The sequence below is a fragment of the Nerophis lumbriciformis genome, linkage group LG26 (genome assembly GCF_033978685.3).
Source record: "Nerophis lumbriciformis linkage group LG26, RoL_Nlum_v2.1, whole genome shotgun sequence".
Classification (NCBI taxonomy): domain Eukaryota; kingdom Metazoa; phylum Chordata; class Actinopteri; order Syngnathiformes; family Syngnathidae; genus Nerophis; species Nerophis lumbriciformis.
Genome location: NC_084573.2, coordinates 15,754,258 through 15,772,500, shown reverse-complemented (window position 1 = coordinate 15,772,500; position 18,243 = coordinate 15,754,258). Strand labels below are relative to the sequence as shown.

The 18,243-nt window shown below is 41.3% G+C and overlaps 1 protein-coding gene across 2 annotated transcripts in view; it reads right to left on the bottom strand.

Annotated features, from left to right (window-relative positions):
• fndc4a (fibronectin type III domain containing 4a) overlaps window positions 1-18,243 on the bottom strand; it is an 89,675-nt gene that overhangs the window by 3,274 nt on the left and 68,158 nt on the right. For both annotated transcript variants that reach the window (XM_061986784.2, XM_061986787.2), the window contains one exon: window positions 9,690-9,823. In XM_061986784.2, coding sequence (XP_061842768.2) covers window positions 9,690-9,823 — 134 coding nt within the window. The remainder of the gene's footprint in view (window positions 1-9,689; window positions 9,824-18,243) is intronic.

Genomic DNA, 18,243 nt, shown 5'->3' with positions numbered 1-18,243 from the left:
CCTGGACCTACCGGGGCCTGTGGCCCTTGGACCCTGGCTACTAGGTTTTTCTGATTTCAAAAGTTGGCAGGTATGGTGAGGTTATAAAGCTTTTGCCTGTTAAAGAAAGGAGACTGATCCAATGCAGCACAGACTTTCGCGTGCCACGCTGTCACGACCCAGACGCACACCAGTGCGCAATCATATGGGAGCCGCGCTGAGCGCACCTCCAAGCGCGTCTCGCTGCCGGCGACGGCCAGGTATGGGCCCACGCTCCAGCGCCATCCATTTTCAGGGCTAGTTGATTCGGCAGGTGGGTTGTTACACACTCCTTAGCGGGTTCCGACTTCCATGGCCACCGTCCTGCTCTCTATATAAACCAGGGTGAGCCCCACCCCTTTCGTGAGCGCACTGCGCGCGGAGTGACCCCTGTTACGCGCCCCCGGCAACAGGGGTGGCGGGCAGGTAAGCTGCGCGGGCGAAGTGCGCGGAGTGACCCATGTTACGAGCCCCCGGCCACGGGGGTGGCGGGCATGTAAGCTGCTTACCTGCTGCGCGTGACGCCGGCCGCGGCGAAGGCGGACGAGGCGGGGTGTCGGTGCGGTGGGCGCGGTAGTGACCCTGGACGTGCGTCGGGCCCTTCTCGCGGATCGCCTCAGCTACGGCTCCCGGTGGGGCCCTCTCGGGGGAAGGGGCCTCGGTCCCGGACCCCGGCGAGGCGTCCCTTCTCCGCTCCGTAAAAGTGTCCATCTCTTTTCTTTTTTTTTCTTCTGTTGTGGCATATGCAGCAGGTGCCTGCTCGTTTTTCGTATGTGGGTAACAACATTTAACTATGTATATATATTTCCGAATTGGTTTAACTGCCACCCGCAAAAAAATAAATAAAATAAAATAAAATAAAATAAAAAAATATCTAATTAATCCGCCCGACCCGACCCGCGCGCGGATACAATCTTATTTTTTTTTATTTCATCCGCCCGATCCGCGGATAATCCGCGGACTCCGCGGTTGTGCCCGCAAACCGCGCATCTCTAGTATATATATATATATATATATATATATATATATATATATATGTGTGTGTATATATATATATTAGGGCTGAAACGACGCGTCGACGTAGTCGACGTCATCGGTTATGTAAATACGTCGAGGACGTTTTTGTTCGTCGACGCGTCGCATATTTACGTCACACTACCGTCATGGCGGAGCGCAAAGCAGACGATGCGAGCGGTGCGAGCGAGGGGAAAAAAGCACGCCAAAAGTCGTCAAAAGTGTGGGAGTATTTCAATAAACGGCCTAAGAAGAAACGCTACTTTTACTCCGCTACTTTTATCTACATTCAGCTCGCTACTCGCTACTAATTTTTATCGATCTGTTAATGCACGCTTTGTTTGTTTTGGTCTGTCAGACAGACCTTCAAAGTGCTTGCCTTACTGGTGACGTTTCACTTCGTTCCACCAATCAGATGCAGTCACTGGTGACGTTGGACCAATCAAACAGAGCCAGGGGTCACATGACCTGACTGGCTCCGAGCTAACTTCGGGTGTTACCATTTAGTGGTCAATTGTACGGAATATGCACTGTACTGTGCAATCTACTAATAAAAGTTCCAATCAATCAATCAAAAGTGTGAAGGAAAAAAAGACCCTTTTTTATTTCAACCGTAAAGACTGACTGCACAGTTCCTGTCTTCACAATAAAAGTCCTGCTCCATCGCGCCTGCGCTTTCAAAATAAGAGTCTCCGAAAGCCAGCGCAAACAAGCTAGCAAGCTACGGAGTTTGCCGCCAATGTATTTCTTGTAAAGGGTATAAAAACGAATATGGAAGGTGGACAAATAAGATGCCAAATAACAACCACTTTCATGTGGTATTAGACAGAAAGGAGGAACTTTTTTTCTCCTCCATTTGAAAACGTGGACGTTACCAGCACTACTTCCTGATTACAATCAATGCAAGTCATCAGAATCAGGTAATACACCAACTTATATTCTTGTCTTCATGAAAGAAAGGAATCTATATGTTAAACATGCATGTATAATTATTAAAACACCTTTAACATGTAAACAAAAACGGCAAAATAAATAAATATAAATTATATACTGTATATATCAATGTATGTATGTATATATATATATATATATATATATATATATATATATATATATATATATGATATGTGTGTGTGTGTTACTCAGTACTTGAGTAGTTTTTTCACAACATACTTTTTACTTTTACTCAAGTAAATATTTGGGTGACTACTCCTTACTTTTACTTGAGTAATAAATCTCTAAAGTAACAGTACTCTTACTTGAGTACAATTTCTGGCTACTCTACCCACCTCTGCTAATAATGTTGTTGTATGCACACTGTGTCGAGCGGAAATGGCCTATCATAGCAACACAACGGCAGCGTTCTTGCCATCACCATCAACTAGTCAATCGTCCGCGTGAGTATACGTTGTCATCATTACACAAAAACATGAATGTGTCATGGCACCGTTTCGCTCTGAGAGGAGCGTTTGGCGTGCCTGTTCAGTGTTTACAAAGACGCGCTCCTCTTTAACGCTAACGTTAATTAGTTGTGCAAATACCTTTTACAACATTAACAATTACGTATACTATGTACAAACGAACAATTAACTTTCACTTTAATCATACTATCATTGTTGTGTTATTAAGCAAAATAAGCAAAAGTTTTACTTTTGTTGAAATGTTGACACTGTTGTTACAGAATATTTCGTTTTGCACTTTTTTGTTTTGGATGTTTATCTTTATTTTTGCACATTCTAGCAAATAAGCAATACTTTTACTTTTGTTGAAATGTTTACACTGTTGTTACAGAATATTTCCGTTTTGCACTTTTTTGAATTGGATGTTTATCTTTATTTTTGCACATTTTAAAGCAAAATAAGCAATACTTTTACTTTTGAAATGCTTATACTATTGCAGAATATTAAGATTTGCACTGGATGTTTACTTTTATATTTGCACATTAAAAGCAAATAAGCTACTTTAAATTTTGTTAAATGTTTACATTGTTACAGAATATTTTGTCATGTTGTTGTCAATGTTGACTGAGTGGCCATACTTTTTTTTTTGTAAATAAAAGCCATGCCTTTTGAAAAAACTGGCCTACATTTATTTTTTCATCTTCATTTAAATAAAAAAAATAATCGGTAAAAGGAAAAATAATCTATAGATTAATCGAAAAAAAATAATCTATAGATTAACCGATTAATCGAAAAAATAATCTATAGATTAATCGATAGAAAAATAATCGTTAGCTGCAGCCTTAATATATATATATATATATATACTGTATATATATATATATGTGTGTATATATGTATATATATATATCCATCCATCCATTTTCTACCGCTTATTCCCTTTGGGGTCGCGGGGGGCGCTGGAGCCTATCTCAGCTACAATCGGGCGGAAGGCGGGGTACACCCTGGACAAGTCGCCACCTCATCGCAGGGCCAACACAGATAGACAGACAACATTCACACTCACATCCACACACTAGGGCCAATTTAGTGTTGCCAATCAACTTATCCCCAGGTGCATGTCTTTGGAAGTGGGAGGAAGCCGGAGTACCCGGAGGGAACCCACGCAGTCACGGGGAGAACATGCAAACTCCACACAGAAAGATCCCGAGCCCGGGATTGAACCCAAGACTACTCAGGACCTTCGTATTGTGAGGCAGATGCACTAACCCCTCTGCAACCGTGAAGCCTATATATATATATAAATATATATCTGTATATATGTATATATACACGTATATATATATATACACACACATATATATATATATACTGTATATATATATATGTGTGTGTGTGTATATATGTATGTATATATATATATATATATATATGTGTGTGTATATATGTATATATATATAAATATATATGTGTGTGTATATATGTATATATATATATATATAAATATATATGTGTGTGTATATATATATATATATATATATATATATATATATATATATATATATATATATATATGTGTGTGTATATTATTATTGAAGTCTTAGTTATTTGCCTTAGCTGCCGTCTGTTACTTTGGAAAGACATCTCTGGGCAGAAACAATGTCTCCTCTCCACTTTTGGAGTCATTTTGCGTCATTTGTTTTCATTTCTATTTCCTTTATTCAATGTCACTGAAAGATTAGCTTGCTTGTAGACTGGCGGATACGGATTAGAGCCACTAAGAGGACAACAATGACATGTCTTTCACATTGAAGGACAAAGCTGACAAAAACACTCGCTTTTTCTCTTTATATGCGCTTCCTAAAGTACTTTTAGTACCCCTAAATGTATTTCATTTGTCTATAAAACAATAACTATGACAAACATCATAGAATTGTGGGAATAATGGTGTCACATATTGATGAAAAAGTCAAAATACTACAAACATTTTTGGAACACAAACCATTACCCCCCCAAAAATTATTTGTCAAACACACCATAAGCAGCTTTTCTATATTTTCATGGATAAATACTTGCCGTTGAGATATTATGTTAACATTGTTGGCTGGCGTTAGACTTATTCTGGTGCAGATTAGCAGTGATAAGATGTAATTCCTCTGCCATGTTTTTGATGATTTCTTTATTTAATTCAATGAATATCAGCACTGTCCTTCAACGTCTCCTTCCCACTCACTCCCTTCCTATATTTGGAAAAAAAACGGTATGTACCTCCCGAGCTATAAGCTAATGCTACCGAGTAAGACCAGATGTTTTTGTCTGATCTTACAGTGTTCACTGCAATATAAAATACACTAATTAATGCTGGGGATGCTTGTAACTTAGAGCATATCAATTAACCGAGAGTTAATTGATAAGTTGAGGTACCACTGTATTTCCACTGCAAGGTTTTAATAGAAAATTAAATACAAAATGTGCAAAAACTTTTCAACAAAACTCTAACATTAAGTAACAATAGTAACAATAATAAAATCGTAGAACTACAAAATAAAGTCCAAAAAAGTATTATTATTATGAGCATAAACTATCGTAAATAAATTGACAATTTAGTCAGGAGTTCTACAAATTGTTTTGCAAAAATGTCATTTTTCTACTCATGTGTACATTATGTCACTTTGAATGGTCCTAATAAATTAAATAATTTGAACATCGCGCAAAAGTTCATTCGAGTCAGCAATTCAACTTTAAATGTGAAACTAATATGTGATATAAACTAATTTGTTTATATATTTCACTAGATACACAAAAGACATATTCCTCTCAAATACTGCTCATAAATCTGTCTAAATCTGTGTTAGTGAGCATTTCTTCTTTGCCAAGATAATCCACCCCACCTCACATGTGTGCCATATCAAGCTGCTGATTAAAAAGCATAATTATTGCACAGGTGTGCCTTCGGCTGCCCACAATTAAAGGCTACTTTAAAATGTGCAGTTTTATCACACAGCACAATGCCACCATGTCGACATTTTTGAGGGAGCGTGCAGTTGGCATGCTGACTGCAAGAATGTCCACCAGAGCTGTTGCCCATGAATTGAATGTTCATTTTTCTACCGTAAGCCGTTTTCAAAGGCGTTTCAGAGAATTTGGCAGTGTATCTAACCGGCCTCACAACCGCAGACCGTGCGTAACCACACCAGTCCAGGACCTCCACATCCAGCAGGTGCACCTCCATGCACCTCATTTCTCTACCATTAGCCGTCTGCTGCTTAATCAGCATCTTGATATGCAACACCTGTGAGGTGGGATGGACTATTTTGGCAAAGAAGAAATGCTCACTAACACAGCTTTAGACGGATTTGTGAGCAATATTTGAGAGGAATATTTTGTGTATATACTAAAAGTTTTAGATCTTTGAGTTAACTCATGAAAAATGGGAGCAAAAACAAAAGTGTTGCGTTTATATTTTTGTTCAGTATATATCAAGCTTTTATTTGTTATCATGGCTTACAGTTTTTGAAAACCCACATTTTTTTAGATTTTTGATTCTAAGGTTTTGTGTGGAGTTTGCATGTTCTCCCCGTGACTGCGTGGGTTCCCTCCGGGTACTCCGGCTTCCTCCCACCCCCAAAGACATGCACCTGGGGATAGGTTGATTGGCAACACTAAATTGGCCCTAGTGTGTGAATGTGAGTGTGAATGTTGTCTGTCTATCTGTGTTGGCCCTGTGATGACGTGGTGACTTGTCCAGGGTGTACCCTGCTTTCCGCCCAAATGCAGCTGAGATAGGCTCCAGCACCCCCTGCCACCCGGAAAGGGACAAGCGGTAGAAAAATGGATGGATGGATGGAATTTTAGGTTTTCATAATCATCATACTTGTATCAAAAGGCTTGACATATCTTGAGTTGCATGTTGGCTGCATGATTATGGCCAAAACAATAATAATTTTCAAAATAAGATTATGCACGAACGACTGATACAATGGAACACATTTGACGTCCCATTGGGGTTGTGAGTTTTTCCTTGCCCTTATGTGGGCTCTGTACCGTGGATGTCGTTGTGGCTTGTGCAGCCCTTTGAGACACTTGTGATTTAGAGCTATATAAATAAACATTGATTCATTGATTGATTGACATTCATTGTACTGCTCACATTATAGGATATACACTATATTGCCAAAAGTATTTGGCTCACATATGAACCCATAGGGTTCAATATGATGTCGGTCCACCTTTTGCAGCTATTACAGCTTCAACTCTTCTGGGAAGGCTGTCTACAAGGTTGCGCAGTGTGTTTATAGGAATTTTCGACCATTCTTCCAAAAGCGCATTGGTGAGGTCACACACTGATGTTGGTCGAGAAGGCCTGGCTCTCAGTCTCCGTTCTAATTCATCCCAAAGGTGTTCTATCGGATTCAGGTCAGGACTGTCAAGTTCATCCACACCAGTCATCCATGTCTTTATGGACCTTGCTTTGTGTACTGGTGCACAGTCATATTGGAAAGGGGCCCGCTCAAAACTGTTCCCACAAGGTTGGGAGCATGGAATTGTCCTAAATGTTTTGGTATCTTGGAGCATTCAAAGTTACTTTCACTGGAACTAAGGGGCCAGCCCAACTCCTGAAAAACAAGCCCACACCATAATTCCTCCTCCACCAAATTTCACACTCTGCACAATACAGTCCGAAATGTAGCGTTCTCCTGGCAACCTCCAAACCCAGACTCGTCCATCAGATTGCCAGATGGAAAAGCGTGATTCATCACTCCAGAGAAGGCGTCTCCACTGCTCTAGAGTCCAGTGGCGATGTGCTTTACACCACTGCATCCGACGCTTTGCATTGGACTTGGTGATGTATGGCTTAGATGCAGCTGCTCGGCCATCAAAACCCATTCCATGAAGCTCTCTGCGTACTGTACGTGGGCTACTTGGAAGGTCACATGAAGTTTGGAGCTCTGTAGCAACTGACTGTGCAGAAAGTCTTTGCACTATGCGCTTCAGCATTCGCTGCCGTCTCTGTCAGTTTACATGGCCTACCACTTCTTGGCTGAGTTGCTGTTGTTCCCAAACTCTTCCATTTTCTTATAATAAAGCCGACAGTTGACTTTGGAATATTTAGGAGCGAGGAAATTTCACGACTGGATTTGTCGCACAGGTGGCATCCTACGCTGGAAATCACTGAGCTCCTGAGAGCGGCCCATTCTTTCACAAATGTTTGTAGAAATAGTCTCCTTGCCTAAGTGCTTGATTTTATACACCTGTGGCTGGGCCAAGTAATTAGGACACCTGATTCTCAGCATTTGGATGGATGGCCAAATACCTTTGGCAATATATTGTATGTCTTTGGCCAAATTAACATTATTACTTTCCTTATTTTGGCACATTTCAAAGATGAATGGAGACGAGGTCCTGGATGCACTGATGATGTTACAGTAGTCGGTATTTTAGGCACCCCCACTTTTGTAGCTGTTCATCTGGGCTTTGCACCGGTGGCGCTCTGAAGAAGAACCGTTACTACCGCGATGTCAATCTCCGAAAATAGCCAAAGGTATTCAGAGCGGAATTTTCAAAATGACTGAGTGAATTTGTGGCTTTTTCTGATCTTTAAAGGGTGTTTTCACATTCTTTGCCAATTTTAAATACAATTGGATATGGTTTAATGGGTACAATGAAACACAAACAAGCATATAGCTCAGACCTGGGCAAATTAAGGCCCGGGGGCCACATCTGGTCCATTAAGCTCTTCAATCTGGCCCGCTGGACATTCCCAAACAATTTTTTTTAGATCTTTAAGATGGAAACTGTAGCTGCCATTATGATGTGCAGTGATGTTTTCAAATGACCGTAAGTCTTGAACTATACAAAGTATTTCAATGGTTGGAATCTGTGCTTTTGCATGATATACTAGTTACTATGGTAATCTAATTAGTTACTATGGTAACCTAATTAGTTACTATGGTAATCTATGTCACAGCAGCTCAGACGAGGCACCAAGCAGTGTGCGTGGGGTGCGTTTCCACAGAGTGTTCCAGAGCGGCCAGCCTGAAATGCGGGTGTCAGGGACAGACGCGGAAGAAGATTTTTACAACAAAGTTCTAAAGCTTAGTGATATATCAGATTGTAGGCGGGGTTATTTACCCTTCGCGTTCATATTTCGCTGTTTGTTGCAGCACTTGTTGCATTTCCCTTGATCGAGAGGGGGTGTGACGTTCATATGTTGTCAATACTCAAGTGTTTTATCGTTAATAGTTAATACTGTAAATCCCACATTCTTTATTTTCATTGTACATTCTGCATGTCTCATTCAGTCAAAAAATGTAAAATTTTGTTCAGTTTTTTAAGGCGGCCTGTGTGTATATATATATATATATATATATATATATATATATATATATATATATGTATATATATATATATATATATATATATATATATATATATAGCTGTAATTCACTGAAATTCAAGTATTTATTATATATATATATATATATATATATATATATATATATATATATATATATATATATAAAAGAAGGAGGATAGGGATGATGTTCGTTAAGAAATTATCGATGTCGATGCCATTAGCGAATCCTCTTATCGAACCGATTTCTTATCGAATCCAGATAGGTTGTTGTGTGTGCACTGAGTTCCAAAAGATGTTATGTGACACACTGTTTATATGGAGGAAAAGCGGACGTGACTGAGGACAGCATGCGGCTGTTAAAGGGTGAAGGTTTCAGGTGAGAGAGAACGCTAAAAACACTGCCCCAATATTGTTGTCTGGGTGGAAATTGGGAGAATATTGTGAGAATGGTTGCCCCGGGAGATTTTCGGGAGGGGCACTGAAATTCGTGACTCTCCCGGGAAAATCGGGAGGGTTGGCAAGTATGCTTTAACCTCTGTTGTCACTCCCTCTTATTGGTTCTCACAAGTCTACTGTATATTGATCGCCCCCTAGTGGTTGACGGACTGCTGGTTGTGAACGTGCTTGGTTTGGAAAGCGGCAAAGCCTGTTTTATAAACGTTAACATCGCCAACGATCACCCTCATTTAATGGTAGCTGCCAAAATCGTGATCACGATTAAAATTCGGTGAATAGCGCAGCCCTCAACCTATGTCATATATTAGTTTCACCCTGTAAATCTAATTGCTGAAATAAACAAACATTTGCAGCATATTCAAATGTTTTGTGCTTCACATGTGTGTGTGTGTGTGTGTGTGTGTGTGTGTGTGTGTGACATGGCAGCCAACATCATTGCTCACCTTGCTCCTCAGCAGTCCTCCGCTGTTATGCTCCGGCGTGCTCCTCTCAGACGACGGCTTTACCTTCTCCTTATTGTTGCCAGAGTCGTTGTCCTTGATGATGTCATACTGGCGGCAGAATAGAGCGATGACGGCTGAGCACACACAAGGAGAGAGGGCCTTCAATGTTGACACACATGTCTCAATAGAGAAAACAGAGAGAAAAAAAAGAATGAGGCATCACCCTAAAGCGTAAATATGTTAATCCACACATCTGCATGTGCACATATTTCCTTCTCTTGCATTTACACACAGTCGCTCGCTTATTCTTCAGCATTCTTAAAGGTTTCATTGTGTAGTTTGATCTGTGATGCAGATTTAGACCATCTCCACTAGAGATGTTTATCGGCCGATAAATGCTTTAAAATGCCATCCATCCATCCATTTTCTACCGCTTATTCCCTTTGGGGTCGCGGGGGGCGCTGGAGCCTATCTCAGCTACAATCGGGCGGAAGGCGGTGTACACCCTGGACAAGTCGCCACCCCATCGCAGGGCCAACACAGATAGACAGACAACATTCACACTCACATCCACACACTAGGGCCAATTTTAGTGTTGCTAATCAACTTATCCTCAGGTGCATGTCTTTGGAAGTGGGAGGAAGCTGGAATACCTGGAGGGAACCCACGCAGTCACGGGAGAACAAGCAAACTCCACACAGAAAGATCCCGAGCCCGGGATTGAACCCAAGGCTACTCAGGACCTTCGTATTGTGAGGCAGATGCACTAACCCCTCTCCCACCGTGCTGCTTTAAAATGTAATATCGGAAATTATTGGTATCGGTTTGAACCTCCCAATTTTCCCGGGAGACTCACGAATTTCAGCGCCCCTCCCAAAAATCTCCCGGGGCAACCATTCTCCCGATTTCCACCCGGTCAACAATATTGGGGTCGTGCCTTAAAGGCACTGCCTTTAGCGTCCTCTGCAACCTGTCGTCATGTCCGCTTTTCCTCCATACAAACAGCGTGCCGTCCCAGTCACATAGTATATGCGGCTTTTACACACACATAAGTGAATGCAACGCATACTTGATCAACAGCCATATAGGTCACACTAAGGGTGGCCGTATAAACAACTTTAACACTGTTACAAATATGCGCCACACTGTGAACCCACACCAAACAAGAATGACAAACACATTTCGGGAGAACATTCGCACCGTAACACAACAGAACAAATACCCAGAACCCCTTGCAGCACTAACTCTTCCGGGACGCTACAATATACACCCCCCGCTACCACCAAACACCCGCCCCCCAACCACGCCGCCCCCCCACCACATCTCCCGAATTCGGAGGTCTCAAGGTTGGCAAGTATGCTCTAGTATACTCTGGACTGAAGCTGTGTGCCTTCATTGTTTTTGTAGCTGTTGTTGAGGCATGTTTAAAAAAAATAAAAAATAATGCACTTTGTGAAAGTCAAAGTATAGTATTTCCCATAGTTGTAGTGGGTATCAGGATTATCTCAGGGAGAGCATGTCCCAAATTCCAAGCTGCTGTTTTGAGGCATGTTAAAAAAAATAATGCACTTTGTGACTTCAATAATAAATATGAAAGGTCCATGTAGGCACTTTTTTCCATAACTTGAGTTGAAGTTGTTCTCTTATTTTGGGAAACCTTGTTTTTGATTGATTGATTGAAACTTGTATTAGTAGATTGCACAGTACAATACATATTCCGTACAATTGACCACTAAATGGTAACACCCGAATAAGTTTTTCAACTTGTTTAAGTCGGGGTTCACGTTAATCAATTCATGGTAAAGTTACATTGTTTAATGTATCCAGCGGGGCATCACAACAAAATTAGGCATAATAATGTGTTAATTCCACGACTGTATATATCGGTATTGGTTGGTATGGGAATCGGTAATTAAGAGTTGGACAATATCGAAATATGGGCAAAAAAATCTCTAATCTCCACACAAGGAAGTACAGTCTTTGACACATGACACTTTGCTCTTCTTACGTCAGCACAAGAAGGACCGAATGTTCCAAGTCATCATTGTCGGTTTTTCGTAGGTTTTTTTTCCTACAGATTGAATGCAGTTAATTATTATTGATTGGTGAGTGAGTGTTCCGACGTGGCTACAAGCTAATCTGTGTTAAAACGCTGCTCGTAGGTCACGGATCATTGCTCTTCATAACTGAGCCCAAAAAAACGTTACGTTAAAGAAACCGTCAGGGATAACATGACATTTTCGACAAACACGTACGCGACAAAGCACTGCACACAACTTTGAACAGTAACGTGCAACAGATGCTCACATGACACCATCATTGGACGTGTCCTGGCTGATCCTCTTTAGGTAGTATGACAATGAGATGCAATTCATCGTTCCATACTTCCAATGTTGAGATTCCACCACATTGCAGATTTAAAAAAACAACAACAACGTTTTTTCAGCATATTCCACAAATTATTTGGCCTAAATCGAGCGTTTTCAAGCATAAAATGTCACGGCGCGGAGTCGAACCCATGTTTCCTCGGCAGCTGGAGCTGCCGGCACCTCCGCTGGCAGCGCGCTCGGACACGCCCCTGCTCGCGCTGTGCGCAGCACACCCACGCAGCAACAAACCTGCAGACGATCACTAATCAGCACACCTGGACCTGATGAGAGGGAGCGGCATAAAGGAACCTTTGCCAGAACGTCGCTCATCTTCCCAGTAAGCATCACGTCTGGCATTCCCTCCCCTGTGCTTTGCTCGCCTTCTCTTTGCTCTCTCCGTGTCTCCCTTGTTCATGTCCCTTGTGTCTTCCGCAGTGACTTACCTGTCTTCCGTGATCATGTTTTGCCTCTCGACATCCATCCGGATTCCTGACTGCCTTCCTCGATCCCTGAACCCCTGCTCGGACACGGACTACGCTGCCTCGCTCCTACCCTCGACCCCTTGCCTGTTCACAGACTGCCTCTTTGCCTTTCCCCCCTGGATTCGACGAAGGATACATCCAACACTTACAGACAACAACCCCTGGTAACATCTACACTATCAATTATACACATAGTCTACACACATTCACTTATACACATAGTCTACACACATACACACGCCACGTTTAAATAAACCTTGTGAACCGCAGTTCTGCCTTGGTTGTCGCCTCCTTCCCTTCTCTGTACATAACAGTATGTTCTGGCCACAACATGTCGGAACCAGGCGACAACGGCAAGCCCCAGTCCAGGCCATCCAGAACTTCTGACCTGGCTATCCTTAGCTCCGTCGTGAGCGATTATCAGGTTCGTTTTTCTACCCTTGAGGACAATCTGGAGAGAGCATTATCCCGACTGTATACCAGGCTGGACCGCCTATGCCCTGGGGCCAGTCCCGAGCCTGTGGTACCACCACATGCTTCTCAAGTTCGGGGACCTGAACACAGCAGTCTGGAACGGGAACCCAGGATTGCCAGCCCTAGACCCTTTGAGGGAGACTTTGAACTATGTAGGGGTTTTCTGGTACAGTGTGACCTCATTTTTCATCACCAACCCTCCCGCTATTCCACCGATGGAGCCAAGATTGCCTTCATTTTTGCCTTGCTTTCCGGACCGGCACTCAAGTGGGCTACGGCCGCCGTCGACAGGACCGTGGGTCTCAACTCCGACTACTCTGCTTTCCGTGCTGAATTTCGGGCCGTCTTCGATCACCCCAAGGATGGGGGGGACGCGGTCGGACGTCTGCAGGTTTGTTGCTGCGTGGGCGTGCTGCGTGGGCGTGCTGCGCTCAGCGCGTTGCCAGCGGAGGTGCCGGCAGCTCCAGCTGCCGAGGAGACGTGGGTTCGACTCCGCGCCGTGACATAAAAGTTGCTAAATAAACTAAAAATAACGATACTACCACAGTATTAGCCACTAAATGAGACCAACCCAATCAGATCATGTGTTCAGTATCGTGGCCACCGATTGGCCAGCCTCAGGCAGCATTACTATATTGGATTAAGAATTTATATGTGACTACAGGGTGTTATTGTATGTATAGATGGCTCTCAAAATGTATTTAAAAGGAAGTGAACATTTTTTATGCTCTAGCTATATAAATATTTGATTTATAATTAAGGATCCCTACTTCACGAAATTCATTTATCTCAGTCCTGCCCAGCACCGATTCACAAAAATCAACTTGACTTTAAAGGTGTTGTTTTGAAACTAAATAATTACTTTGGGTTGCTTTAATACAATATAAGCACTGCTGATTACAGTAGATGTGTGGCTGTTTCTCTCAAAAATAATATTTTAATTAAAAAAACTATTATTTATATATTAATAATTTTTTTAAGGGAAAACAATTAATTGGTCGACTAGTTAAGTTGTATAGCAACCTACTAAATATCAAGTGTATTACTGTAAATTACCAATACATACATTTTTTCGTAGTAAAATATTTTTATCGTTTTGTGTAAACATTTTATTCAGTAAGCTATAAATAATATTAAAAAAAACACATGACATTAAACATAAATAATCACAACTTTTCTTCAAATTAGCTTGTACGGCATCTTACTAAACATAAACCAAAGTCACCATATATACAATATTTTTATTAAGATACATATGAAAACACACTTTTAATTGTGTGAATGCTCCATAACATTCACACATATGGTTTTCTACACCAAAATTCATCTATTTATCCTTCTTCTTCTTCTCCAGCTTTTGGTGCACTCTACTTTCCACATTTATCATCCTATTCAAACCGTCCCAACTTCAAACTGTTCAGCCTATTCGGGAATCGCGGACTTTCCCTTGACAAATTCCAAAAATTCCCAGATTTCTCAGAATTCCAGGTTTTCCGGGACATTTTTCCCATTCAAAATTAATTGGCCATTTTCCAAACTTCCACCATTTCCACATTTTTCAACCGATTCAAACGATTCCACCTTCAACATATTCCACTCATCCTGGACATTCAAACTATTATTTTCCCAAGTTCAAAAATATTCCAGGAATTCCCAGAATTCTCCTTTTTTCAAACCCTTTTCTCACTCTTTTTTCTCTCGACTAGTCCTTCCACATTTTTCAACCCACTTCAACCATTCCACTGTCAAAACATTCCTCCGGATCAGAACAAAAAACAAAGCTGTTTTTTGAACTCGAAATTTCAGGAATTCCGAAATACCATTTCTCAATAAAAATGTTACTGTTTCAACATTTGTCGACCGATTTAAAAATTCCAACACCAACTCATTCACAACATTCTTAGACTTAGACTTAGACAAACTTTAATGATCCACAAGGGAAATTGTTCCACACAGTAGCTCAGTTACAATGATGGAAAGTGTAAGGATGGAAAGGACAATGCAGGTATAAATAGACTAAATATAGCGATATAAAATATAACATATATACGTAATATTTACGTAATATATGTACAGTATATTATATATACTGATATATTATATTATGTCTATAACTGTCAAGTTATGTTTTGTTTGTTTGTTTTCTCCCCTAACTTGAAAAGGGTTTGACTTTTTGACCAGGGGTTTCACTGGGACTTCACTCTTTGTTTTAATCCAATGATAAGACAAATCTCTGTTTATCCATTTATTTTGGACTTGATTGTCTCTTTTTTTCATTGAATAGTTTTAAGGTGAAAAACCTTTGGAAAAAGGTGGACAAATACAAAAGCAATTAGGGACCAATACAAACAAATTACAATAAACCATTTTTTAAAGTAAAAGTGTTTCCAAAAGTACACATAGTGACATTTAACAGCTTGGATTTGGCATTTAAACATTTAACAACCACTTGGCAATTAAAATAAATTCAACACATCAAATCAAAAACATCAAAATAAGTAAGTAATAAGTACCGTATTTCCCGCACTATTAGACGCACCTAAAAACCACAAATTTACTCAAAAGCTGACAGTGCGGCTTTTAACCCGGTGCGCCTTATATATGGATTAATATTACGATTCATTTTCATAAAGTTTCGATCTCGCAACTACGGTAAACAGCCGCCATCTTTTTTCCCGGTAGAACAGGAAGCGCTTCTTCTTCTACGCAAGCAACCGCCAAGGTAAGCACCCGCCCCCATAGAACAGGAAGCGCTTCTTCTTCTACTGTAAGCAACCACCCGCCCCCGGAAGAAGAAGAAGCGCGCGGATTTTCGTTTCATTTCCTTTGTGTGTTTACATCTGTAAAGACCAGACCACAAAATGGCTCCTACTAAGCGACACGCGTATAACGCAGAATTTAAACTTAAGGCAATAAGTCATGCCGAAGAACACGGAAATAGAGCAGCAGCAAGAGAATATAACATAAATGAATCAATGGTGCGTAGGTGGAGGAAGCAAGAAGATGACCTGCGCCAGGTAAAGAAGACAAAACAGAGTTTCCGAGGGAACAAAGCAAGATGGCTACTGTTGGAGGACAAACTCGAACAGTGGGTTGTTGAGCAGAGAGCAGCAAGCAGAAGTGTCAGCACCATCACTATTCGAATGAAGGCAACAACGCTAGCAAGCGAACTTCACCTGGATGATTTTAAAGGTGGTGCTTCTTGGTGTTTACGGTTCATGAAAAGACGCAATCTCTCCATCCGCACACAGACCACTATTTCACAGCAACTGCCTAAAGACTTTAAAGAAAAGCTGGCTACTTTCCGTGCATATTGTAAAAACAAGATAGCTGAAAAAAAGATCCGGCCAGAGCACATTATCAACATGGACGAGGTTCCACTGACTTTTGATATTCCTGTGAACCGCACTGTTGATACAACGGGAGCACGTACGGTGAATATTCGCACCACAGGGAATGAGAAGTCATCCTTCACTGTGGTTCTAGCTTGCCATGCTAACGGCCAGAAACTTCCACCCATGGTGATATTCAAAAGGAAGACCTTGCCAAAAGAGACCTTTCCAGCCGGCGTCATCATAAAAGCTAACTCGAAGGGATGGATGGATGAAGAAAAGATGAGCGAGTGGTTAAGGGAAGTTTACGCGAAGAGGCCGGGTGGCTTTTTTCACACAGCTCCGTCCATGTTGATATACGACTCTATGCGCGCCCACATCACAGATGGTGTCAAAAAACAAGTGAAGCACACAAATACAACACTCGCCGTCATTCCGGGTGGATTAACCAAAGAACTCCAACCGCTGGATATTGGTGTCAACAGGGCATTCAAATCACGACTGCGAACGGCGTGGGAACAATGGATGACCGAAGGCGAACACACCTTCACTAAGACAGGCAGACAGCGCCGGACGACATACGCCAACATCTGCCAGTGGATCGTAAATGCCTGGGCAGATATTTCGGTCACAACTGTGGTCCGAGCTTTCCGGAAGGCAGGATTCACAGAACTGCTGGACAACAGTGACACTGACTCCGATGACTTCGACGAGACGGAACCGGCCATTTTGGATCCCACATTTGCCCAACTTTTCAATTCGGACACCGAAGACGAAGAATTCGAGGGATTTACGAATGAAGAATAACTTCAGAAAGTGAGCGTTATGTTTATTTTGTGTGTTGTGACATTAACGTTCGAGCAACATTATGTTGCTATTGCTCTGCACTATTTTGAATTTTACTATGATTGTGATTGCACATTTGCGTACATTTTGGGACAGAGTTGTTAGAACGCTGGTTTTTAATATGTTATTAAAGTTTGACTGACCTATCTGACTGTTTTTTTGACATTCCCTTTAGCGCAGCGTAGGCGCGGCTTATAACCCGGGGCGGCTTATAGGTGGACAAAGTTTTGAAATATGCCATTCATTGAAGGTGCGGCTAATAACCCGGGGCGGCTTATAGTGCGGAAAATACGGTAATCTCACCGTCAGCCACCCTGGTCTCTTTAAACAGTTGTCTCTATTGTATTTGGCAAAATCTCATCGAGCAGTGTTTGTTGGCCTGAAGTCTGAGCTTGAGCTGCAGACTTAAAAAGAGTGGATTTGATTGCTTCAGGTGAGAGCCTTCCTGATTTCTGATGGTCTTCAGCTGTTGTAAAATGTTGTCTGTAATTCCAGTGCTGTCCTCTGGGGGGAAATGGGAGCCAAACTGACATTTGGACATGAGGCCCTTCTGCTTGGGTGAAGGCTTTGGCCTTATGTAGAGTTTGCCAAAACAATAACATATATACAATATAAAACAATTAATTAATTCAAATGTTTTAGCATTGTATCCCTCTTTTCCCGAATTTCCATGAAATTCTCATTGAAATGAATGGGACATTTTTGCAAGTTGCACAATTCCCACATTTTTCAACTTATTCAAAACATTCCAACATTAACACATTCCACTTATCCTGGACATTCAAACTAACACTTTCCCAAATTCCAAACAAAATTCCGGTTTTCCTGGAAATTCAAACTCTTCATCATTCAAACCATTCCAACATTCAAACTATTCTTACATTCATACTACATTCTGTCAGCATTTCAGTTCAACTTCAGCATTGGAGCATTCACACGCAATTCCTTCAGGAATTGCCTCATCTACTTAGCATTGTTATTACTTTTTGTAATAAAAAAACATGCACATTGTCTGCTACACTAATTTTCAAAAATGTCGTTGGACATTATT